A 25,950-nucleotide genomic window follows, 5' to 3' on the forward strand; every position below is an offset into this window, starting at 1 on the left:
GAGCTCCTGTTATAGCCGAGCCACGGGTGGTTCGGGGAGGGGGTCCCCCTACATCTGCACCTTCAGCCTCCCGGGCTGGGCCATGGAGGCGGGAAGTGCTGGCGTTAGAGACACTGCCTCTGTCTCTTGCTCCTTTCTTTCTGGAGCTGTGGAGAGGCCTGTAACAGGAGCGCTGCCAGCTGCCTCTGCGCTCCTGTGGGGAGCGCGTGCGCACAGGCAGCGTGGCGGCCATCCGAGTGGAAGGACATGCAGGCACAGGAGACCCTCCAAGCCACGATTTAGATGCTCGCCGCCTAATGATGATCTCTCTGTGACCCTCCATCCCGAGACGGGTGTTCAGACTTGATTGCCAAACCGAGACTCGTTAATTAAATTGTAAGTAGAGACTTCCACTTACTCTCCTTGACCTTAAGGAGAAGAACTAGTGTTGGTTTTGCATGTAGGCCATCAAATCTGGTTTTGAGATGATTCCCCAAAGTCATTTTTGTTCGTGATCACAAGTTGCTGGGGAGAATGTGAGTCGTTTTATCTCCCTCCCCATAAAGAACCAATGTCCCTCTTAAAATCGGAGTGGGAGGCGACCTTGGCAGCTGGTCATTTCCACGCCGGGCTGGAGGGGGACGGTTTATTGTTACGGAGGCCGTTTTCATTCCCACCCCAGTGAGCCGCCAGCCCTGCCGGAAAAGACCACGGAGGCACTTCCTGCCTTTACAAAGGTGGACCCGTGATGCCCCCTCTGGGTCCGCCAGACCCGAGGCTGTGGGTCCCTGGTGGGCCTGCCCTTCAGGGCGCCCTGCTCACCCGTGTTTCCCCAGCTGCCTCACCCAGCTCCCCTCTGCAGTCACGCACCCCTGCCATTGCAAGGGGACAGTGTGTGCAGAGCGTGTGGCCGCAGCTCTTGAAGTTTCGTCTTCTTGCCTCTGCTGGTTTCAGGTCCGTGGACATAAACCTCCTGTGTTCTGGGGGCAGGACAGGATGCGGGGGTAGGAGCTGCCACCAGGTGGGGCAGTGTGGGCATGAGCCTGTTCAGATGCTTCTTAAGGACCAGGACTCTGGGTTCCAGCCATCTCACCCTCCCCAGCGGTCCACGGCGCTATCGGTTTTTGGGATGTGGGGTTGTTAGTGAAAATTGGGCTACTTATTGGGTTCCTGTAGTGCTGGCTCAGGCATGAGCTGCTCAGGTCCTCGCGGGAGACACTGCTTGTCCATTGCTTCCAAGTCCCTCAGATTTGGGCACTTCTCTTGCACTTGCGTGTTTGGCCCCGTTTGTCACTTTGTGAAAGACCAGGCGGGAGGAGAGGTGAGTGCATATGCTCAGGAGTAGCTCCAGCGGTCTCTTTTGCCGTCTGGTGTAGGACGGGTGACCAGGCAGCGGGCCCAGTGGTCTCCAGGACGCTGCCAGTGAGTGTCATGCACGCTGGTGCGAGTCTGCCCGCATGTCTAGCATACACAGGTGCCCTTGGGGTACTCCCCGCTGACTGAGCCCCACCAAGTCCCAGGAACTCTGAGAAGCATCGTATGCCTGTATTTCATTTATTCCTCATGGCAACTGGTGAGGTATCGCCACTTGACACATGGGGAAACTGAGGCTGAGAGGAACGACTTGCCTGAGTCACACAGATGAAATGTGGCGTCTGTGACTTTGGAGCCCTTGCTTGTCTCCAGTGCCCCTCGGCCAGGGCTCCTGGAGGCCCTGTGCATGTGTGCGTGTGCGCGTGTATATCTGTGGGGACGTGTATGTGCATACGTGTATGCATATGTTTGTGGGTGCGTGGGTGTGTGTGTGTGTGAGCACATCAGTCTCTCTGATGCTGCCCTGTGGGAAGTCCCCGCCCCTGCCACGCTCTGCTGAGGGGGCTCTTGGTGGCCCTCTGGGGACACGCTGCAGCAAGGAGGAGAGAGTGGCCTTCTTCCCTCTCAGCTGCAGGCAGCGGGGGCCCAGGCTGAGGATTTGTGAAGTCCGGTCCTCCTGGGGCCACGGCATCCCTCCTTCCCTGGCACGTGGGCACAGGCTGTCACAGAACTGTGGGAACGCAGACCTGTGATTCCTCCTATTGTAACTCACACTCATGGGCATTGGGCATTCATTGTGCTACACCTTTGGGAACACTGGGGACACAGCAGGTTGTCACGGGGCTGAGGCGAGATAGGGAATAGAGAGCTGCTGTCAGAGAGTCATCCCTCGTGTGTCCCTAGTAAGTGACACTACGGGACTGGATGTAGGTCTGAGAGGCTGGGATGCTGCTGGGGTGGCCCTTGGATGTGGCAGGGCCTCCTGGCACCATGGGCCTTGAGCCGCCTGGCTGAAGGACTGAATTAGAGGAGAGGGCCGCCCCCTTTGTACACGCGGATGCCTTGCTCTTCACTGCGCGGACATCTGCGAGTCCACTTGACTCTGTCGTTTCCTGCTTGACGATCTTCTCGCTGCTTTTGCATCGTTCCTGTGGGCAGAAAGCACCGGCCGGAATCGTGTCTCGTCTCGCAGCCACACCTTTGTAGCCGTGTGGGCACTGAGGACATGAGGCCTTGGTTCCAGCCAGTCACTCAGCAGCTGTCCGGTGAGGTGGCGTCCCAGGCCTGTGGCTGGGGGTCGGATGTGAGCCGGACCGGCCACAGCGCCCGTCGCTGCCCTCACTATTCCGCGCGACCCCCTGCTTTCCTGGCGCGTACCTTCCGGTGCTGGTGACAATGCGGCTTTGTCGGCCTCACCGTGGCCGTCTGCTGGGCTGGTCTCTTCCCGGAGTTCCTCAGCCCCGTCTCGGACTGAGTGGGCTCTGAATCGGGACGTGGCTGACACACACTCAGCAGGCGTCTGTGAGCTGTCCGTGTGCTGGGTCCTGATACACATGGTGAGTGAGACAAGTCCTCCTGAGGGACTCTCACCCGGGCAGGAGGCGGGCTGGGTCAGGAGGTGCTGGCCCGAGTGGGAGGGGCGGTCGGAGAGGGGACCTCACGCAGGGGTTTGTGTGGTGGGTGAAGGAATGGCGGTGGGGGACAGAACAGCCGTGGGACCTGTGTGTGGGGGGACTGTGTGTGATCGGCGGGGCGGCGCAGGGGGGCCGCGTGGGGGGCGAGCCGGCTCAGGCCTGCCAAGCTCACCGGGTTCCGTGACATTCATCACCGCGTGGCCAGGGGAGGAGAGTTTATGCCACTGAAATTGGCAGATGCTACGGGCTGGGCCCCGTCCCCAGACAGCCTGTTGTTAGATGCTCAGCAACACACCGCCTGTGTGGGGGAGAAGCGGCCGGGTCTGGAGCTGGGCACCTTCCACAGAATGGAGCTTCGTGGGGGGCCCTCGAGAGGCTTTAAGGGGTGAGGGATGTGATGAGAACTCTCAGGAATGTGGAGAGTGAATGAGTCGGGGTGACCGGCCTGCTTCCTGTCCTCGCCTCACGCGTTGGAATACCGCGGTTTGACACGTACTCCTTAGCTGGCGTCCCATCGATTTTAAATGTACGCCCGAGAGTACTTCCCATTAATTTGTGAAGTCTTTGAGTAAGACTGCCCATGCTCGGCTGTTTTCTTCCTTGATGAGGGTACGCACCAGAATAAATAGTCCTGGGCTCATAGAGGTGGTTCGCTTTTATTATCTTTATTACACATTAGTGTCTCTACTCAAAGACATAGAATGAAACGCCTTTTTTCCTCAAAACAAATCAGCTCCCTCAACTAGACTCTGGTCTCCATCATGGTTTGTGATGAAGAACACAGCAGAGCCTCAGAAGTTGCTTTGGGAAGTCCCTTTTCCGTAGGCACACTGGGCTCCCCCAGCCCGCCCGTCTGTCCCTTTACTCACGGGACAGCCTCCTCCGTCCTCGCCTCTCCATCGGTCCAGCCACTCACCCCCCTTTTACCCGCCCATCCCTCCATGCAGCCGTCCCGCTTCCATGGAAAAGTTTTACAGATTGCCCTTTGGGTCCTGTGCGTGGAAAGGAATACTGGAGGGTTTCCGCTCACTGTAAGCCCCCAGTTTCATGGGACAGATAGTCGTGCAAACCACCAAGGCCACTAAAGTGTCTCCGTGCTCTCAGAGATGTCTCCAGCCACCTTGTAGTGTGCCGAGGAAGGGCTGTCAGCTCTCGGGCTTGGGGGAGGTCGGGAGAAGCCTCCGGAGGCTGTGATGCCAGAGCTGAGGACCCGAGTGTGGGGGCGGGGGTGCCGGCCAGCACCAGGCGGGGGGTCTCAGGTCAGGGTCAGGACTCGGAAGTTTTTTGTGGCAGTATCCTCAGTCTTAAAATGCACCAACACAGAGAAAATCCTTCTGGGGAAGCTGTATGTCTTCAGTTTCGTTGCAGATTTGGGTCATGTCAATGCTTTCTTACTGACATCTTGCTGACAGCAGGATGATATGGGAACTATTTATCTGAGCCATTGTGGTCTTTAGTTAGGAGTTGATGTTTCTCTCTGCTTTCTTCCCCTTTTAAAAAAGGGCCTTGCCTATTGGTGTGGCCGGCCAGGCCCCGCCCGCCAGGCTGAGACCGGACGCTTCCTGCCACGTGGCAGCTGAGATTGGCACTCTTCCTCGGTGCCTGCACTGCGTCCCCACACAGAGCCTTGTGGAGGTGGGGGTGGAGCTGGGAACTGGGCCCCGCCTGCTCCGTGCGCCCCGTGCTGGGTCCAGCACGCTCTCTTCCTGGGTCGCCCTGAGCCACACGCGCCCACTTGGCCTCGGGCCCCCGGAAGCTGCTCCACCATCTGCATTGTCGTCTCGTCAGTCATCTGTGTTGTCGCTTCTTCAGACGGAAACAGCCCTGCTTTGGAGGCGCCTGTTGAGAGCTCGTGAGCGCATCTGTGAAGTGAGGAAGATTTAATAGCTTGTCGCCCGAATTCTGTGTAGTTCTAGAGGAACGTGGATTTTAAACTATGTTACTGTCAGAAAAACATACCTAGCACCTCGCCAGAGATGGAAAGATGGTGTGTTGTGGTGTCAGGTAAATGCTGTTTCCTGGGACCCATCCGGAGGCTTGATTTCATTCCATGCTTCTGTTTGTGCTGGGGTCCTGAGCGCGAGGCCCTGTCCCCAAGGCCTGGCGGTGGCTCTGGGTGACCTGCCTGCGGTTGTGCTGCAACCACATCAGTCTGTCGTGTGAACGGTTAGCGGCCTTCGGGGTCTGACCGCCGCAGCCCCAGCCGTGTGGAGCGGCTGAGAAGATGGCAGGCGTGTAGCATGACCTTGACGTTAACCAGCCTTGGAGGAGTCAGTCTGAGAACGCGTACCTGCGGTTTGGCCTCTGCCCTGGGGTCTGTGCCTCGCAGCCTCAGGGCCACTTTCTGGTGGTGGCAGCACTCTGTGCCCACGTGGGTGTCAGTTCTGCCACTGACCACCCGGAGCCAGTGTCAGACCCCTTAGGTTAAGGGCTCAGTTGTCCATGAGACTGTCCTGACTTTAGAAGCCAGCCACACCTCTGTGGTCCCCAGGCCACGTGCACTCCTGACCAAGTGGCTATAAGTTCAGCAGTTCCCATGACCCCTCAGGTGCAGCAATTCACTAGAATGGCTCTCAGAGCCCAGGAAAGCACCATACTGTCTGTGATGATAGCTTCACTGTAAGGGGTGCAGATTGAGGACCAGCCGAATGAAGGGAGGCGTAGGACAAGCTGGGAGGGTCCTAGGGACGGGGCGCTCTCTGCCCCGTGGCGTCAGGCCATGCTGCACCCCCAGTGCCCCGTGTGCTCGCCAGCTGGGAAGCTCTGCTGAGCTGCACGCCCAGAGTTTTTATTGGGGTTTCATCACGCGCTCGATGGACGGGGTCATGGCCCCGTGATTGAACTCAGTCTCCAGCTCCTGTCTTCTCTCCGAGGTCTGGCAGCTGAGAGCCCCGACCCTGTAATCATGTCGTCGTGGCGAGCAGCCCCCACCTTGAAGCTGCTGAGGCCCTCCTCACAGCCACCTCCTTAGCATAACAGATACTCCTCCGAGGATATAGCCTCCCTCCCAGGAAGGGGGACAGGGGCCGTTCCCGTTCTCTGCTGTACACAGGAGGTGCCTCCAGAGTCACCACGAAACGACACCTCCAGTGTTTGACGCGACACATGTGCTTCTGGGAACCCAGCCTCACGGGTTCTCTTCACTCCAGGAGGACGAGGCGGGCGTGGAGCTGTCCCGTCACCTGAGGGTCTGCCGGGGTTCTGGGCTCTTGGCACAGGCCGAGGGCCTGGCTTTCTCACTTTACAGCTTCTGCACATTCCTGAGAGGGCGTTCAATTTTCTAACTAAAGCTCACTTCCTGCTGATTTCCACAGTAACCTCTGAGGGAAGCCATGTTTCTTGACGCAGTAATGGCCGGTGTGGAGAGGCGGCAGCGTGTCCGCATAAGGAAACGGTTTCCCGACGAGCCCAGCGGCCGAGGTCGGAGAACGGCCCTGGAGCCAGACTTCCCTAAGCCCAGCCCCTCGGTGCGTCCCAGGGTCTGGCCTGTGCTGTGGGACCGGCCCAGGTGTCCCCCAGCCTCGTCATGTCAGCCCCTCGGGCCACAGCCCTGTCAGGACGGACAGGCGCCCCCCTGGCTGGTGCTGGCCGCAGCCTGGCCGCTTTCTTCCCTGTCGTTAATCCTGTCCTCACCGTGTCGTGTGGAGAAGAGTCCGAGAGCCCTGAGGTGGACCCACCGGTCCACGCCTTGGGAAGCCGGTCCGCCGGCCGCTGTGTACCGAGATGGCCGGTCAGCGGAGGCCGCGGCTCGCTGCGGCCAGAGCCTCCCTCCCGGGCTTGTTTCTGAGCCAAGCTCGGCAGCCTTTGTTCTCTCTTCTTGGCCACAGCGCAGAGAAGGGCCTGGCAGCTGTCCAGTGCCCACGGAGCGGCAGCCATCATGCCAGCAACTTTCCTGAGAGAGCGCTGTGGGGGAGCTGGAGCCCCTCGCTCTCCAGGAGAGGACCTGGGGCGCTGAGAGCCTGTGGAACTTTCCAGAATCTGCCCTGGTATTTGAACCTAAGCCATCCCAGCTCTGCAACTCCCTGTTGCCCGCCCCCGTCTCAGCTCCTCGTCCTGCTGGGCGCAGCGCTGGGCCCCGGGGCCTCCGGCCGCTGGCTGTGGCTCAGCCCTGGTTCTCTTGGGACCTGACTCTTTTCTAGCTGCTAACTGTTAACATAAACCCAATCCTGCAAACGAGGGGGTGGGCAAGCCCAGAACGAGGCCTTCTTGGCTGCAAAGAGGCCCGTGCTCACTGTCAGTTGGCGCTGGCTTTTGTTCCTTTTTATCTTTTAACTGATTAGAGGATGAAATGTTCTTGCAAATCAGAGCCCATTCATGCCGCCCGGCAGAAGCCGAGGCGTCCATGGCTGCTGTCAGCCTCGCAGAGGGCCTTTGAAAGGTTTTCTTTGTCAGGTATCTAAGTGTGAGCAATTATGCTCCCTTTTGGGCAAATACATCTGAGCGGTGTCTAACCTGCGTAAACGTATGTGTTTTTTATGCCAAGTCAGTGGGATACATGGTTTTTATTTTCCTTTTTAGCATAGTTCCTGGGATACAATGTGTTTGCATAATTTATTTTTAATCAAGAAGACAAGATGTCTCAGCAGAATTTTCGGTGTGCAGATCTGCTACCGAAAGTGCTGAGAAACGTGTCCTGAAAATATTACGGTGGCCTTTCCTGCGTGCTGGTGCGACAGGTACCTTCCTAGTGACTCGACAGTAGCAACGCCGCCCTGCCCCAGAGGGGCTTTATGACAGAAATCTTGCACCTGCCTGCTCACTCACTCTGGGGACACTCCTTCGCAGCGACGTAGACCTTTCACATTCAGAAGGACTGCTCACTGCATGACCTGGGCCAGTGGAAGGGCATCTCCTCACGATGATAAAACGGGAAATGGGTCTGTCCGGTGCATACCTTTGCAGCTCTGATGTACAGATGTTGAAAGGAACGTTTGCAGTTTAGTGGTCCATTTTCCGACGTGTTCAAAACAGGAGGCAGCCTCGCCAGACACTCATGATGCGCGTTAGAAGGCAGAGAGCCAGTGGCTGACATGCTTTGTCACTCTTCATTATTTACTTCCGGAGAAGCCCCGTCACTGGTGAAGAATGGCCGGCCACCTCCACGTGAGAAGGCACGGAAGCTCCCGTGGGCCTGAATCCGGGTCCAGGGGTCGCTGCCCAGCCAGAGTGAGGTGCCACCCTGGGACCTCGTGGTGTCACCTCAGGGCACACTTCTCCACCAGACGGGCACGTGTTCGCCTCTGCAATTCCTCTCTGGGGCCTGCATGGTGCCGAGAGAAGGCCAGGCACTCAGGACAGTAGTTCAAAGTCAGTAATTCTGATGAAACAAGCAACTTTGAGGCTTCAGGCTGAATTTTCTTTCTGTCTCTCCTACAAGTCACCAAGTTCCTGGAGGGCAGGTCACAGGCCTGGTATCCCCTGCAGTGTCACCTTCACAGGCAGTGCACACCTGTGGAAGCCCCTGATAAATCTTCCCTGAGGAGCTGCTGGATGGGGAGCTTCTGTGCTGGAAGGACCGAGGCCCCGGGGTTAACACTGCGTCCGGTTTCTGGTCATTCTGTGCCCCACACTTTCCCAAATGGGCCGGGCTGTGCTCTGCAGAGGGCGGTGGCTGTGCCCAGGTTTCTGGTCCCTGGAGACACAGGGCGAGTCCGGGCACCCATCTGGCAACGTGGGGTCATTTCACGGAAAGGGACAATCTTGGGTTCTGTCTTCAGTCTGCGGCTGCCTTGCATGTCCCTTTGACAGGTCACTCAGCCTGCCTCGTAGGTGAGCGTGTCCCCGGGTCAGGGGCCTGCCCCGTGGGTGGTTGGTGCAAGGCAGCTGGTTGTCACCTGTGGGGTTGGGCTCCTTCTGGCCAAGCCTGAGACGCCGCCTCCCTCCACATCGCATGGGAGGGGCCGAGGGCTTCCCGCTCTTATACCTGTTGCAGGCGGGGCCTCAGGTGGGACTCACCACAGAAGAGAAAGGGTTAATGTTTACTCTGTTCAGTTAGGATACTTCAGTGGCAGATGTTCCAGAAATATGAGTTTAATTTTCCAAATCGGTTTGCTTGCCGGTTACCTTAGAAAGGTGTCGTGTGCTTCCCAGGCACATATTAGAGCTGTTGGTTTTCCCAGTTCAAAAAATGGCATCTTCTCCTCGTGTGCTGGAAGCGCTGCAGGCAAAGCCTGGTCCTGGTGGGACGGCTGCGGCGGGTGTGTGTCCCTCGCTGTGGGCAGCTCCTCCCCAAGCGGTCACCCTGTCCCTGTGTCCTAAGGGCACCCAGCCCCTGGCCCGGTCCTGTGTGTCTAACAACCGTGCCGAGCACTGAGCACACGCCAGGCCAGGCTCCGTGCCAGCCTGCGGCCCAGACAAGGTCCCAGCCCTGCGGGAAGTCACGGTCCAGGAAAGACCCAGCCCTGCAAGCTGGGCTCCTGCTGGGGCTCCAGTGAGAGCCTGGGTAACGGCTGCTGGTCAGTACACTGGGCGGTGCAGTTCCCCAGCTAACAAACTGTTACCGTGGGACAGAGGGCATGTGAGCCAGCATCCAGGAGTCCTGGAACCTGCTACAAAATCACTTGAATCCATGTTAGTAAACTTGGAGTTGGCACTTCCTTCCTGATTATTACAATGTGACGTTGCCACGGCTGACTTTGGGGGCGCTGGGGCTGTGCTGTGCCAGTGCTGGAGACCAGTGGGGACGGTGGGCTGGCCTCTGCCCAGGAGGCCCCAGGCCACTGACCTACGCCGCGCTTGTCTCTGGCTGGCACCTGTCAGGACTGGGCACTGGCTGCAGCCCACTTGCGCTCCTAGAGCGGCCGGCTGGGAGTGCCCAGGGAGGACCAGGAGCCACCCGGCAGGCCCGGCTGCAGCCCGGGACGCGGCCCCTGCAGCGGCCCCTCCTTCCTGGTGCCTCTTCAGAGCTGTCACCATCGGCGAGCCTGCTCTTCCCACGCTGCCAGCTGCGGGTTCTTTGCAGCACATTCCTCTTTTTCTGTGTAAAAGAGTCTTGTTCAGTAAATTTAGTCATTTTCTCAACTGCTGGTTTTCAAGTGTTTGTCATGTTTGAATTTCACGGTGACCAGCAGCGCTCCTCCCTTGGGGTCAGTCCCCTGGGCTGAGACAGGGACTGGCTGTCCCTGCCGGCCGGGCTTCTGCCCTTGGGGAAGGGGCAAAGGTCAGCTCTGGGTGGAGGGGCCTCTTAGGGCCCTGAAGAACTTTCTAGAGGTTTAGTTTTGTAGCTGCTGATAATTTCAGGTTAGAAATACATCTTAATTCTTTAAAAACAACAGAATGTTCCACTGCACTGTTGGAAAACTTCTCAGTATTGCCATGTGGAGAAATAGGACCAACAAATCAGGTCTCTGCATGTTTTCGGTTGCACATTTTCTTCGTTCATTCACTCAACTCACTCGCTTTCTCATTTGGCACCTAGTATGTACCAGGGGCTGGAGAAACAAAGGTGGCTCGGGCACTGGACCCCAGAGCAGCCCACTTCCCAGGGGTGGGCACGGACCCCTCGGCGGTGAAGCCCAGTACACGGCGATAAACACTTTACCGGGGTGTTTGTAGAGCCAAGAAGAGGGGGCTGCGGACCGCGGGGGCGTCAGAGGGTGTGCTCGCGTTCTGCCCTGGACGGGGATGGGCTGGGAGGCTGCAGCCCTGGCAGAGCAGGCTCGTCCTGTGGCCGGGCAGCATCGGGCACCTGGGGCCACCTGAGCACACACGGGGCGTGGGGGCAGGAGTGAGGGCTGAGAAGGGAGGTTCCTCCTAAGGCATTCCAGCTTTATTCTGTGGGCCAGTGTTTCTCAAACTGCGTGTCATTTGAGTGGACACCCCTCATGGCGTTAAGCGCCCCCGGGATGACAGGCCAGGGACACAGGGAGAGGACGGCCCCTTTGTGTCCTTGTGCTTGTCTCAGTGAAAGCTGTGCCATCGGTTCTGCTGGGTCTCCTCCCCGTAGAGGCTCCACCCAGCGCCTTACAGGCGACAGTTCCCTCGTCACTTCACCCTCCACCAGAGCAAGGGCAGCTTGTTTTTGGTCATGAAATTAAGTTCATTTAAAAAATAAATGCATTTGATAAAACGTAAGTTGATTAGAAGTCTGTTATGGAAACTTCAATGCCACACCACGTCTGGGTTCCACCAGCCCTGTCCTGGGGGGGAGCCTCTGTCACGGGGACCCTGTGTGGGAAGCTGGGGTCCTGTCTGCCCCTGGGGGCTGTTGGGTGCTGCTTCCTGGTGTAATTTGCCCCTTGAGGGTCCCCAGCACAGGTATGTGGCTGGAGAGCTGATTACATACAGATTCGCAGATCCTACCTAGAAGATTCTGGTTGAGAAAGTCGAGCTGAGCCTTACAACCTGTATTTTAACAGCTACCGAGATCAGGAAGATGCCCAGCTCTGTGTGGGAACCCTGAGGTCACCCTAAGTCAGCCTTGATTGCACCCCTGTCAAGCCCACCAACCAATGAGCTGGCCTGGCGCTGAGGCCCGGACTCCTCGACCCTCTCTTCCCTGTTCCCTCGCCAGTGCCCTAAGGTGGGGGGACAAGCCCTCATCTGTGGTGGTGGGAGGGGGGGCTTGGGAGCTGGAGCTGGAGAGGCCCAGTGCAAAAAGAAATGTCATTGAAATGTTAGGTTTTATCCAAAAAACTAACGATGATTAATTGCCTTCATGCCGTAATGCGTATTTGTTTTTGTTTTAGTATAAGGAGGATTTTAGATTTCTCAGGGTGATCTGTCCTCACTGCCCTAAGGTACCCTGTTTGCTTCCAGCCGACTCTCGTCCTGACCCCGGCAGGTTCCCCGACTCCCAGCCCTTTCCAGCCCCTGGTGCCTCTGCTTTCACGGGGAGGACAAATGGGGCTTTGCTAATGCAGAAATGCAGGGTTCCATCATGTTTGCACGGGCCTGTGCCAGAGCCCGTCAGATTAGCAGAGTGAGGCACCCCTCCCCTGGCACAGGAACCACCCGTCCAGGGAGAGCAGCCCTGCCCATAGGAGCTGACTACGGGGTGAGCAGACCCCAGCCTGAGAAGCCCCCCTGCCGGCTCCTCCCGGCTGCCTGCTTCCTGGCCCCGGCACCCTGAGCCCAGGCCTGCCCTGTGCTCACCTGGAGCCCTCGGTCCCAAATTTGTCCCTGCGGAGGCAGCATGTGCAGGCTGGGGCCTCTGGGGTCCCTGCACCTGGTCCCATCAGCCTCTTGCAAAGCCGCCACCCCTTCCCTGGTAGCTGGCTCCCAGCTGGCTGCAGGGGCTCAGAGGGGAGCCCTTGTAACAGGTCACTGTCTGGTGGGAAGTGACCTTGTGTTGCTGCCTGTTCCACAGCATTGACGGGGCCTCATGCCCAGCCCTCACTGCCTCCACACCCGGCCTCCTGAGCTGGGGCTGCTCAGGTGTGTGAGCTCTGGTCAGCCAAGGACGGCCGCCTTTTGGGGGTGGGGTGACGTGTTGGGGTGACAGTGAGAGCAGAGGCAGTGAAGAAACTGGCTCAAGTTCCAGGAACCAGAGCTGCCCAGAGCTTGTCTGTGGGCGCCGACAGAGCCCCGTCTCCTGTGGGGAGAGCGCCTCCCAGCCACGTCCCATCTGTAGGATGGCGGGAGTCAGGGCAGGTCCTCCCACCCCGCAAGTCCCCCTTCCTCGAGCTTAGTGGTCAGGAGAGCCTTGTTTCTGCAGTATTGCAAGTTATCGGAACACGAGTCAAAACAAACCAGCAAACGACAGTGCACTAACTTCTCTCTTACGCTTGTTTATTGGCCATTTCTAGAACTTTCTTTGGGAAAACTGTAAAACCTGTGTACTTTCTTCAGGGTCGCTTTTCAGGGCAGGCCCCCGGGGAAGTGGAGCCCTGGAGGGACCGAGGTGTCTGTGACTCAGGAGGCTGAAGAACACGTGGCTGGAGGGAGGGTTTTAGTGACACTTGGGTGGCCCCGATTGAAGGAAGCCGTGTGGATCAGTCAGCAGCACTGACTGCGTTATAAAGCTGCACTGTACTTCCCAGGCCCTTCCGACTGGAAGGTCATGGGCGGCCCGTTAGAGAATGGGAGTGTGGTTGCCATGATCACCGGGCCTTTGCTTCCTGCAGTGACATTCAGATCCACACACGTGGAGCTTCACGGAGCTCCGAAGCCTTTCCGACAGAAGGGAAGGCTTTCGCAGGGAAGGCTTTTGACAGCCCGGCAGAGGGGTCTGGGCCGGCAACTCAGCGATCTAAGCTGTGTTGCTGCCGCGCGACGCGGAGGGGCAGGTGATTTCACGGCGGATAGGCGATCGTGTGCCCAGGAAATGCTGGTTGTAAAGCCTGGTTCTTCCCAGAGGCCCAGCCATCTTCACGGTGCCCCGGACCTGGAATCCAGCGGCACTGGCCCAGGGCTCAGGGCCGTGCCCCACTTGGCGCTCTCTGGCCGGGCCCGCAGGGAGCAGGTGGGCGTTTGCCTGGGTGAGGTTGGAGCCGGTCGTCTTCGGGAGCCGGGAGCTCGTCTCCTCCCGTCTGGTGGGCCCACCCTGCGCAGGAGAAGGGGCCTCTGCCCGTGGGCCCGACAGGAGCCTCTCAGACCAGTGTGCTTGCCCGTAAGGCAGGTGTCCTCGACCTTCTTACTGGGTGTGGGGTGTGGGGTATGGCTTCCGCGACGTGGCGCGCACTCAGCACGTGGAGCTCTCGTCATGGTCACCACCCATGTTTGTTTTCCTCGAGGAAGAGCGAACTGTGAAGTCTTCTAATAGAAATGCCTTCTTTGCTCCTCGAGGGACGTTGCTTGGGGTCCCTGGCGATGGTTGTGGGTGGGCACGGGCCTTGGGCACAGACCACGTGGCTGTGGAGGGACCTGCACAGGGCTCTCCCTGACAGCCTCCGGCCTGTGTTTGTTTCCTCAGAGCAAGTCCACCGGCACCTGGACCAGCACGAGGTGAGGTACCTACAGTTCGCCTTCCGCTGGATGAACAACCTGCTGATGAGGGAGGTGCCCCTCCGTTGCACCATCCGCTTGTGGGACACCTACCAGGTGAGTGCTCCTGTCCTTCCCACCAGGGGCCAGCCGTCCTGGCCCCTCCCACCAGGGACTGGCGGGTCCTCCGTGCTCCCTCTGCTGGGGACTGCGTGCCGCCCTTGGTTCTGCCTTCAAACCTTCCTCTCCATTGATCTGAGGTCTTTTATTTTATTTCATTTATTTTTTTTTAAATATTTTTATTGGGGAATTGGGGGAAGGGGAACAGACAAGTTGCTCTTCAGTTTTGTTCTTCAGTCTAGTTGTGGAGGACGTCACTTCACTGGCCCAAGTTGGCACCATCATTGCGCTCTTCCCGGGTGAAGCAGATCAGGCGCCGGCTTCTGGACAGCCGCTCATGGCGGCTGCTGGCTACACACGGTAGCCCATGGCAACCCACCTGCAGTCGCCGGCGACTCAGGGCAGCCCAGCTCCAGGTTGAGCTGTTGTTCAGCATCTTAGCTGTAGAAGGTAGTGTCACTGGCCCTCATATGTGGGTTCCAAACTGGGGCCCTCTGGTGTCCCAAGCCAGTTCTTAACCAACGCACCACTCGGCCGGCCCAATCTGAGGTCTTTTAAAAGTCAAATTTCGATGTTCTTGTCATCTGAGTAGATGTAAAACAGGAAAAAAGAACTTTCTATGATTCTGTTGTAGCTGAATGTCATTCCAGCTGTGTGGTGACAGCGTCCCCATCCCAGTGCTTGCTAGCAATTTACATGTTGGCAGGGTCCTAGGGGGATGATGGGGTACTTGTCACTCTGGGTGGGTCTCAGCCACACCTGCCAGAAACACTCACACTTAGACTCACGTGCTGGCTGTGTTTTGAGTTACTCATAATAAAGGTTTTCAAAAAATCACTGACAGATTTAGTGCAATATGAAATTTTCTACTCGCCACCAATTTTGATGAAACTCATTTCTTCAGGAGATTGAGTTTTCCGGAACAAACCACCTTTGTTCCCTCGAATGTCCCATTGCTTATTCTAGCACCTTTTCATTTTGCCAGCGATGTTTGCGGAAGCTGAGGCTATGCTGCGGGGTGACACGCGGCCTTTCATCCTCGCTCACAGGTGGCAGGCATGATAGCGGGATTGGGAGTCGAATCCCCGTGGAGGCTGGAGTTCATGCTTCACTCCGAGCGCAGGCTTTCTCCTGCAGTGGGCGCTGCCCTTCTCCACCTTGGACGGGGACAGCTGCCTTCAGAGATGGACAGGGGAGCTCCAGGGGCGGCGTCTTGTGTTAGTCCCAGGCGCGGGATTGGGCTCCGGGTCAGAGCCTTGCGCGTGGACGGCTGTGGAGATGGTGGTGGCAGGCTGGAAGGGTCTCCCTCCTCCTCCCCAATTGAAGGACGCCTTGGTCTGGACTGTGTTCTTCCCCTGGGACAGGGAGCTCTGACTGCCGACTTGCGTGGCCCGCTGCTCCTAGTTTTCATGTCCTCTGGAACAATACCCAAAGCTTCGTTCCTGCCGCCGGCCCGCATGCCCCGGTCCCTGGGCGTGTGTCGTGGCTCTGAAGCCCCGTGTTTGGCTTTGCTTTTCCTTCTTGCAGCTCGTCTATTCTGATGACTCCCGCTGTAGAAATTAGGAAGAGTCAGTGCGTTGCGTCCAAATCCCGCGCTTTGATTTTGCTTTCTAGGTTCTTCGGCAGCGACAGAATTTCTGGCCGCTAACATTTGTTGGGACATAAAGCCTTTCCTGGGCCGTTGGGTAAAGTGGCCGACAGCCGGGGGCTGTTGACGAGGTCTCAGGAAGCAGAACTTAATCTCCCGTAAATTGCGAATGCTCGCCATTTATGATGGGTTAGGCTGTTCAGGACCTGGCCCCTCATTAAGCAGAGTTCCTGTTCGTTCTGTCCCCATTATGGATAAATTAGATATTAAGTCAGTTGCATTTTAGGGAGCCAGAAAACGGATCTGTGCGTCCACGCTCCTTCACCAGTTCCCTAAAACACCTAATAGGTATTAAAATATAAGCACAAGTGTGACACCTTTATTGAGTTAATTTTCCTGAAATTAAATTTTGTCATGAATTGACTCGTTTGTACTATGGACTCATTCTTAAACTGATGTCCCCTGGTCATAAACCTTTTCATATCTTAAAAATTGGGGGTATTTTTATTTTACAGGCCCAAGTAACCATGAAATTGCATTGCATCTTTTGGCAATGAAAATACAGAGCAATCATAGGATGGCGATTGGTGATTCCTCTTCCCTAAACGGTGTTTATTAGCTGGGCCATAACAGGTTTCAGTAACTCTTTAACACCTTACAAGGCAACTGAAAGTTTTCTGGGACACATCAACAAAAGGTTAAACAAGTAGATAAGCACCTACCCCATCCCAGGCCGCTAACTAGATAATGGCACAAGTGTGAAAAAAGGCACTTAAAAAGCACAGTCAGAAATTGCCCACACAGCAGGGAGATGGCCCCTGCTCCCTTGGCGTGTGGCCTGACCCGCACCAGACGTGGTCTGGCTGTGGGCTGCCCTGGGCGGAGTGGGCCTTCCATCTCCCAGAGCCTCGGCCGCAGGAGCCGGTGGCCAGGTCTCCATACGCCCTGAGACACCGGCTTGCCTTTCTCTCTAGCCCTGGACTGTGTAGGGACGCACCCTGCCCTCGGCCGGACCCGGAGCCTGTGTTTTGGTGACCTCACATGAGAGGGAAACCCCTGAGCTTGTTTCCTTGCTGGTTGGTCGGCAGCTGTAGAGCTGGGGCCACCTTTCGTAGTGCCCCTGGTGTCCTGGCCTGCCGGGGCGTGCTCTCGTTTGCCCTGTTTCCTCCCGGCCCTCGCTTCTCCTCCCGGTAACCCTGACTTGCCTGGTCTGTGTGCCTAAGCAGGCGAGAGGCTTTGCTTTCAAGTGGGTGAGCGCAGGCATGAAGGTGACAGGAAGATCAAATGGGTGTTTCCAGTCCGACCGCTGTCGCACTGGGCTGTGCAGCTGGGATCGCACATTCTGATGCGACGTCCTCTGTCTGTCTCCGAGAGCGCTGTCCTGGTGCTGGCATCCGTTTGGCCCTGGGGGGACTTTGCCGTCGTGCTGGGGGTGGGTTCCTGGAGGCTCGCTGGCTGCAGTTCTCTGGCCTCTCCTCTCCACGTTGGAGGGGAGGACGGCAAAGGGCCCTTGGCCTTCAGCTGAGCAGTTTCCTTCTCTGGGAGCCATTTGCTAACAATCAAATGCATCTCACAGCATGTCCAGCAGCCTCTCAGCCTCCCAGTGTGCAGGCGTCTTCCTCCTACAAACTCCGCCGTGGTTCCTCCGGCGTGTTCCATGGCCTGGCCTGAAATGAGGCAGCAGAGGTCACATGCGTGTCCTTGTCAGGAGTTGCTCTGAGGAAGCAGGTCTGAGCATCAGTGCCCAACCCTGGGGAACGTGTGAGAGTGATTCTGTGACGGCGGGTGTGTGTCCTTCCCCAGTGGGGTGGCCTCCACGTTAGTGCTGCCTCAGGATTTAACGTCACGGACGGAAGTGCTGGAGGGTGACTGGCACATGTTTTCTTGTTCTTTATTTGAATTCAGAAATAAATCCGTTACATTCAGGGTCAGAATAGGCGAGTGAAAGAAGAGCCCTGTTCGCTGCCACCCGGGAGGTGGGCCGGGTGTCAGAAGGCCTGGCATGCAGGCCGGGTCCTGGACGGCTCTGGTGGGGACCGTGTGCCCAGGGTGGTGCCTTCCTGGCCTCTGGTCAGCGGCTTCACTCCCCACCCATGCCAACGTCTCTTCCACAGATTTGTGTCGGGTGCCCAGTGTACACCAAGCACTGTGCGGGGTTTTGGGGAGGCACAGATCCTGGGCGGGCCCCTCAGCTCTCATGTTCCAGTGGGGAGATGACGGACATGTAAAGAAATGACCTGTGGCGAATACACGGTCAGTGTTGGCAGGAAGAGATGCTGTAAGGACAGTGGAATCAGGGTGTGAGGAGTTGCTTCTGAGTGGAGAATGAGGGAAAGGGGCATTTTGGGATGAGTCGTGCAGGATGGACAGGAGAGGGGACCTTCTGGAGCCCAGGAGGGAGCTGAACTGCTGCTTTTGCAGTCCTGGTGCTGAAGAAACTGAGGTGGTGACGATGGTAGGGCACGAACATGCAAACCGTTGTGAAGGAATAAAAGGCACTGGAGCTGCCGTTTGTGCTGCAGAGGTCAGAGGTGGAAGGTTGGAGGTTGGGGACAGCCTCTTCCTGGAGGTTTGAGCTGGGACCTGGGAGAAGATCAAAAGTGTCCAAGATCAAAGTGTCTGCAAAGCTGGTTCCTGGTGAGGACTCTCTTCCTGGCTTGTAGACGGCCACCTTCTCACGTGTCCTCATGTGGCCTGTCCTCTGTGCTCACATGGAGAGATCCCTGGAGTCCCCCCATTCTTATAGGGACAGCAGCCCTCTGGGATCAGGGCCCCACCTTATGACCTGCTTACCCTTCCCTTAGAGGCCCCGTCTCCACATATGGTCCCTTTGGGGATTAGGGCTTCAACCTATGAATCTGGGGGTGGGGGGGACACTGTTCAGTCATAACAGGTGCCCCTCTGGGCTGACCCCTGTCGTGTGACCTGTGCCCAGGTGCCTTCTCCCTGTTGGACTCACGCTGTGGAGCCGCAGGCCCTGAGGCTGGAACCCTGCCAGTCACCCCTCCGTGTACCTGGGACCTTCCCTCTGTGGCCTTTGTGGGTGGGAGGTTGAGCTCGTGGCAGGAAGTCAGCTCGGCTGTGCTTTTGAGGAGCTCTGACTCCAGGGGCCCCGGCTGGCTGATGGCACCAGGGGATGCTGCAGTTGGTCCATGTGACGCCTCAGCTGCCCGCGCTCCATGCCCTGTCCTCACTCGGAGCTGCCCCAGGCAGGGAGCCCTGCAGCATTGCGGCCTCAGCGCCCCTGCCACCTTGGGATTCATGCACGTTCTCTGGAAAAATGGCCACAGTGAGGCTTCTGTCTCATCTGCACACCGCAGGCCCAGGACAGTGTCCTGGCTCAGGGCTCTTGGGGCTCTGCTTTCAGAAGCCCAGGGCCTGCTCCCTGGCCTGTCCCTGCAGTCCTGAGTCCTGAGAGAGCCCAGAGGCGAGTGACAGCCACGCTCCCTTCCCACCTCCTGGTTGCACTTTACCTCTGGAGGCCTGGGCTACGGCGTCGGCTACGGCGTCTGCAGGCCCCCCCACACACACACACATCCTGTCACTCACAGGCCCTCCGACAGTAGCCGCCTTTTTTGTCTGCTCAGCCTCCTCCAAGCGGATGCAGGTGGGTGTGCCCTGTGCACCGGCCCAGGGTCCTGGGCTCCCCAGGTGCTCGCTGGGATGGGCTCTGGTCCTGCAGGCATGGGGGGGGGGCGGGGCATGGGACTGTCTCCCGGTGTCTGGGTGCTGCTACTTTGTTTCTCTGAGTGGGACGTCCACTGGGGACCTTGCTGGGGAGGAGACAGGCCTGAGGGGTCGACAAATGCAGATTTCCTGGAGGGCAGAAGACTGAAGTGTTCATTTTTATTAAATGGCATGAGAATATCAGCCAGCTTAAGACTGCTTAGCTATTTGGGGTCTGTTGTGGTTCCATATGAGGTTGAGGTTTGTTTTTCTCATTCTGTGAAAATGCCACTGGAATTTTGATAGGACTGCAGTGAACCTGAAGATTACTTTGGGTAGTTTGGACATTTCGCAGCGTCAGTTCTTCCAGTCTGCAAACGCGGGATAGTGTTTGGTTTGTTTGTATCTTCTTCGGCTTCTTTCATCTGTGTTTTGTAGTTTTCAGCGTACAGATCATTCACCCCCTGGGTTAAATTTATTCCTAAGTATTTTATTCTTTTTGATGCTATTGTAAATGGGATTGTTTTCTTAACTTCTTTTTCTGATAGTTCATTCTTACTGCATAAAATGCAACTGATTTTTGTATATTGATTTTTTTATCCTGCAACTTTACTGAATTTATTTATCCAAAGTAAATGAAATTGTTATCTCAAAGAGATACCTGTACCCTCATGTTCACGGCGGCATTATTTACAGCAGCCAAGATGTGGAAATAACCTAAGTGTCCGTCAGTGGATGAATGGATAAATGTATACAAAACACACACAGTGGAATGTTATTCAGCCTTAAAAGAGAAGGGAACCCGTGAGCGGGTCCCAGGTAGGGAAGGCAGAGGGAGAAGAGAGTGCAGCCAGCCTGGACTAGGTGGAGGGGGGCCGGGCGGGGGCGCCCTAGGGAGGAGGGGAAAAGGTTGGGGGGTGAGAAGTCAAAGGAAAGAGTCCAGAGCAGCCACCCCCAGAAGGTTCTAGGAGGTGGGCATGCCCCGTAGGAAAGCTTTGAGGCACATGGGACTATTCCACACTTGAAAAATGTGACTGAGGAATTGATTTTTAAATTTACTTAATTTTGACTCATTGAAATTGAAATTGAACAGGCCCTTGTGGCCAGTGGCTGTGAATGGACGTGGTGCTCTGGGAAGGGGCAGGGGACCCGTGTGCAAATGCGGGGGCACTGAGGGGACCTGCAGAGTCTGCACGTTGCCCACCTTGCCCACAGTCATTTTGTTTGAAGGAAAGAAAGAATTTTCTTCCGTCCAGCGAGTATTGCAGGGTGGCTTCATTTGGCTGAAGACATTTATTAAATCCCTTCCTGGTGGGATCCAAAGGCCACTTGAATTCTGATTAAGACACTTCCACTGCCCACATCCCAAAGGGCATCTGTTGTCACCACTGCTATAGGGTGGGCTGTCAATCACAGGACAGGAAATGTGGCGCCGGGTCCCCTCAGCTTTGGGTCACACACCGTCCGTCTGGGGCGCCACCTCCTCAGGCAGGGCCCCCGCACACGCCATGTGGGGGACATGGCGCGAAGGCCATCAGTCTGGAGGGCATTTTATCCCAGCAAAGCTCCAGGTCGCCCACCTGCAGTCACAGTGACCCAGGGCCACAAGGAAAGGACTTGCTGGGACATTTCATGGGGGTCCCAGTGGACGCTCCTCTGCAGCCCCTCAGGCTCCGGAAGAACTGAATGTGCGTCCTAGCTGGGCACTCACCGCAGGGCCGTGGGCAGCCCGCTCTCCTGCGCTCACCTGCGGGATTGCTGTTGGGTCAGTGAGATGTTCCCAGTGCAGGGGTTGGTGGCCGTCTCCTGTGACGGGCCCACAGTCAGTGTTTCAGCCCATGGGCCGCCGGGGCCGTGTGCTGCCCTGCGGTTGTGGCCAGGAGCACGGCAGGGTGGCCATGTGCCAGCAAGCCTTTCCCTGCAGAGAGGGCCGCCATGGGCCGTGCCGGGCACGTCCACACTCAGGCAGGGGAAGCGCTGAGCACACAGTGGGCGCTGGAGAAGATGGCGTTCCTCCCGTCGTCTCCATTGCTGTGCTGTTGTGTCAGCCATGGAGCTGCACGCTTTCTGTGTTATTGCCAGGCTCTCTCTTACCCGGTTTTTATAGAAATTACACCTGGGCGTCTCGGAGATCAAGGGACTCGCCCCAGGTGCTATGCCTTCCATGCTGTGCTGCATTCCATACCTGCCAACCCCTGCAGGACACTGTGCCCAGTGCCCAGGGTAAGAGTGTGAGGGCGGGTCAGGTCTGTTACTCTGGGCGCAGCACGGCCGGAGCAGGTCCAGCCGCCAGGGGCTGCCACCGTTTCTCCACATCTCTTCTTCCCTGGCCAGAGCGCCCTGCAGGGCGCAGTGGGTGTGGGGCTGTGGCCTGCGTAGCGGGCACCCTGCCCGCTGAGCCGCGGGTGGAGAGAAAGATGAAGAAGGGACACTGGACTTGGGGTCACAGCATCTTGCTTTCCATGCCGTGGAAGAGCTCAGGGTTCCGTTGGCCTGGCCCTTCTGAGACACAGGCCTGCGTTCCACAGCTCCTGGCCACGATCAGGGGCCGCGGCCCTTAGAAGACCAGCTGCCCCCTGCACCGCCGGACCCCTGAGGGGCTGCCGCAGACAGCTGCACGCCCTGACACCCATCTCCTGCGCTAGCTCCCATGGCACCTGGTCCTTGCCCTCTGTGCTAGGTGAAATTCCCCCATCTGTTGCAGTTTCCTGCTGCGTGGCCAGTCCAGTTTTCACCACCCCTGGAGAAGCTGAGTTAGAGGTGGCTGGAGTGGGGCTGCCATGCCCTTGAGCAAATTCCTAGCATCTCTCGGGAAGTTGATCGATCGTTCGCCTGTAGGAGCCCCTGCGCCATACAGTGGACACATTTACGGAGCACCTGCTGAGGGCCCGGCCCTGTTCTCAGCCCTGGGACAGAGCCATGGAGGACGTGGGCCCTGAGCTCAGACAGCCACATCCAGCGCGGGGCCTGCAGCAAACCAGGCGCGGTCACTGACGCACATTCCTGGTGCCGGCCGGGGACTAGCACCGCGTAGCTCGTGGGCTGGGAGGGCATCGCGGAGGGGTGGCCCTGAAGTAGACCTGCTCCCCGTGATGGAAGCTTCCAGGAGAGCTGTTCAGAGGAGAGCATTTCAAGCCCTGGCCAGCACAGGACGGCTGCCGTGAGCTGGTCAGGGACAAGGGGGCAGTGACGGGCGGGGTGTGCTGGGATGGCCTGGGAGCCCCTGCAGCGCTGGGGGCGAGACGTGGCTGTGCCCGTCAGAAGCCGTCTGTGGGGACGACACGGAAAGGCTGGATTTGCAATAACCAGGCAGCACTGAGGTCCTAGCACCTGATGTCAAGGACGTCTTCAGTCTGAAATCTGGTGGGAAATAAACTGTCTGTGTTCCCAGGCTTTCTGTTGACCTTGGCTTTTGAGGTGGCGTCAGAGGGACGTGCTGAAGAAGGAATGACTAGCCCAGGTGGTGGCGGCACCTGGAAGGGCCGGACGACACCTGCTGCCTGGGGTCACGCCCTCCTATGGCCAGCCCTTGAGTATGGGCTGGACCCGTGACTCACTTCCAACAAACGGAATGTGGCAGAGTGTTGGACTGTCACCTCTCCTGCTGTGACTTCCGTCTTGCTGTCTGTGGCTCTGGCTCTCTCAGGAAAGCGGCTGCCACATTGTGAGCTGCGCCGTGGCCCCTCCGCGTCGCTGGCATCAGCCAGTGAGGACCTGAGGCCACCATGAGCCACTTGAGCGAGCTTGGGAACAGGTCCGCCCTCGGAGCCCTGAGATGACCACAGCCCGGCCGACCCCTGGACTCCATACCGCCTGTGAGAGACCCTGAGCCAGAGAACCCGGCTCTGACCCACAGAAATGGCGAGATAAGGCATCTTGTACCAGTAAGGTGTGTGTGATTTGTTATACAGGAAAAGATAATGAACACACCAGGTTTTTGGTGTCAGTAGGTGGTTTAGGTGGCACTTACTGAGTTGGGCAAGACTGGGCAGGACGGAGTGGAGAGAGGGAGTGGAAAGGAGGCGTTCTGTCAGGCCTCTTGGTGTCTGGGCCCTGCTGGACCTGGAGGTGCGGGGGCGCCAAGGGCAGCTGGGCCAGGCCTGGAGCTCGTGCTGGGACAGTCGGGGCCGGCGGCCTGTGGTGGCCGCTGTCAGCGGGGTGGGTGCAGCCTGGGACTGGGGCTCTTTGTGTTCAGATCTGCCCCTGGTTCCCAGTACAGACTGAGCACGGCGGGGCACCCACTAAAATCAATTTTTTTTGCAAAGGTTGGGGTGGGGGGGACACCTTCCCAGAAGTCATTTTGAATGTGGCATCCAGCCTGTCAGGCCATGGACCTGCATTACGTTGTAATTGGAAATGCAAGTTAGTTCTGCTAACACTTTTTTGAGCCCAAAGGGGGCATACCTGCTAATGACATAGTCCTTCTGTCAGTCCATCCGTTGCCTGTCTGTCCGTCCATCCACCCAGCCACTATAACACACACTCTGGTGTGTGTGTGGCCCGTGCCCTGGGACAGCCCGGTGGCTTCCTGAGCCTTCCAGGGCATGGAGTGCTGATTCCTCCGTGCGTCAGGTGGCGTCAGAGCTGACGGGGACCGGGTTAAGCTAAAGAAACTGGAGAAGTGGCCTCATTACAATACCCTTTTTCATAAGCCCATTAGGATTTGCGGCTGTAAGCTTCCCTCCCTCCAGAAGCGGCAGATCACTGTCAGCTGGGGACGGATTAGAAAGGAGAATATTGGCAAGGCTGGGATTGCTGCTGATAAGTGTGCGGGGCGGGGCCGGAAGAGCCGGTATCCAGTCTTTCAGAGAAGTAAAGCCAGGGCCCCTGGGATTGAGAGGGAGTGTTTAAAGAAGTGTCTAGAACGCCCTTAGTGACTCTGAGCCTTTCTCTCTTCATATTTCAGTCAGGTTGGGTCTTATCAGAGCTTACTCAGGGCTGGGGACCATGGAGGCGGTTTCTTCCCTCTGCGGGCTGGTTCCCTCCTGCACGTCGGGCCAGGTGCTGCCTGGGAGCAGGCGACTGTCCAGGTGGGGCCTTGCGACGCCTGTCGGCTCCCTTCCCGTCACTCACTGACACGGCCAGCGTCTCCTCCCTTTGCAGGTGAAACCTGAGTTGTCCGCAGAGCAAGAAGAGTGATTTGCTCAACAGTCTAGTCTGATTTCTAACTTCAAACAGATAAAATCTTTGAAACCCCCAGACATCACCAGATTATCTGGCTCCAGCTCTGTTGGCGCCATGCAGGCATCAGTGGCCTCACTCAGCTCTGTACCACTCAGTCCTTGCTGGAGGCATGCACGTCCCATCACTTCCCTGTCGGGGACACGCACCCCCGGGTCCTCTCAGGCTGTACACTCGCTGGCACAGGCCCCTTCGTCCCTTAGTCACCAGGAGATGACCAGGAACACCTGTTGGGTGAACGAGTAACAGGCCAGCTGGGGGCTAGTGCTCGCGTCGGGTGTGAAGGGTGAGGGTGGAGGCTTGGCCAGGAAGATGCTGGACACGGCTGCCCCCGCCTGAGGGCTGGGCCCTGGTGTTGGCATCGGGACGGGTCTTTGTGACTCGGGATGTGTACCTGGGATCCGTGGTAGAAGTAACAGGGCTTAATATTCAAAATGTCTTCCTGCTAGAGTCGCGGCTCAACGGGCAGGGGCCTCCCTGGCATATGTCCCCAGCCTTGTCCAGGTTTTAGCCCACAAGGGATTAGAACCAATAAACCCCAGGTCCCCTCCGGACCTCAGCTCTGGACCCTCGCATCCTTAAGCAGAGCTGCCGGAGCTGCTGGCTGGGCCCCCTGGGGTCTCGTCTGCAGGAGTGTGAGGTGAGACAGGCTGGAGGCCTCCCACAAGGCCACACTGAGGAGAACGGCTCCGTTGCATTTTTGCTAAGCTTTAAACTGCTGCCTTCGTGACTGTCGTATGTATATGACAAGGCCGGGAGGGGAACTGACAAGGAAAGGTGTCAAGGTTACATGTTAAATGCGAATAACACACTTTTACAGTGGTTACTGACATGCTTTTGTGACAGGTGGGTTTTTATTTAGCTAGTTCATGTCCTGATAGAAATTCTAATGTTTCCATCACCAGTGATCTAAATTGTGGTGCTAAAGGATTGAATTGGTGACCTGTGCAAGGTGTGCACCTGCGCTGAGGAGGGGAGCACAGGACCAGGTGCCCTCAGGGGACCCTCAGTAGGGAGGAGAGTCCAGGTAGAGCAGGGACCAAGGCCAGTGGCCTCGTGATGGTGTTCACAGGACCTTAGGACCCACCTCAGGGGCTGCTCCGTGAGCTGGTAGGCGCCATGCAGACCGTCCTGTTTGCAGGACATTGAGCTGGGGAAGCATGTTTGGTGGGGTCGGCACACGGCCCCTTAGGCCTCACTCAGCATCTGCAGGCCAGGGCGGCCGGGCCCTAGAGGAAGGGTGTGGGGAGCAGCGCTGCCCCCCCGTCAGCTCCGTGGTCCCCCGGCCAGGCCCTGCTGAGGCTCTGGCCCCCTGTCTGCTGCCACATCTGCTGGGTCGCTTTGTTCACGGCCCCAGGAGGTGTTCGTCTCAGAAGCCTGGGCTTTGCTCCAGCCTGGCGGCTGGCATTGCCTCTTCCCAGGCCACTCGAGCTGGCCTTCCTCTGTGTAAGTGGGTTAAGGGACTCATCCACCTGTCCCCTAAGTGAGAGGCTAGGTGGCTGTCAGCCCAGAGGACAAAAGTAAGAACAAGGAAACAGCTGGAGAAGGTCCTGGGTGAGGCCACCCCCGGCTGCCCCACTGCTCTGCCAGGACTTAGTCTGGGAG

General features: G+C 57.6%; 1 protein-coding gene across 3 annotated transcripts in view; it reads left to right on the forward strand.

The window, feature by feature from the left end:
* TBC1D22A (TBC1 domain family member 22A) overlaps positions 1-25,950 on the forward strand; it is a 285,991-nt gene that overhangs the window by 186,555 nt on the left and 73,486 nt on the right. The window contains exons 11-12 of one of the 3 annotated variants that reach the window (XM_019651701.1): positions 13,780-13,907; positions 14,960-15,664. The exons of 1 other annotated variant lie outside the window; for it this stretch is intronic. In XM_019651701.1, coding sequence (XP_019507246.1) covers positions 13,780-13,907; positions 14,960-15,451 — 620 coding nt within the window. In that variant the 3' untranslated portion in view covers positions 15,452-15,664. Of the gene's footprint in view, positions 1-13,779; positions 13,908-14,959; positions 15,665-25,950 lie in introns of those variants that run through there. One more of the 3 variants, XM_019651702.1, reaches the window with a different exon arrangement.

The sequence above is a fragment of the Hipposideros armiger genome, unplaced genomic scaffold (genome assembly GCF_001890085.2).
Source record: "Hipposideros armiger isolate ML-2016 unplaced genomic scaffold, ASM189008v1 scaffold_164, whole genome shotgun sequence".
In the NCBI taxonomy this organism is placed as follows: domain Eukaryota; kingdom Metazoa; phylum Chordata; class Mammalia; order Chiroptera; family Hipposideridae; genus Hipposideros; species Hipposideros armiger.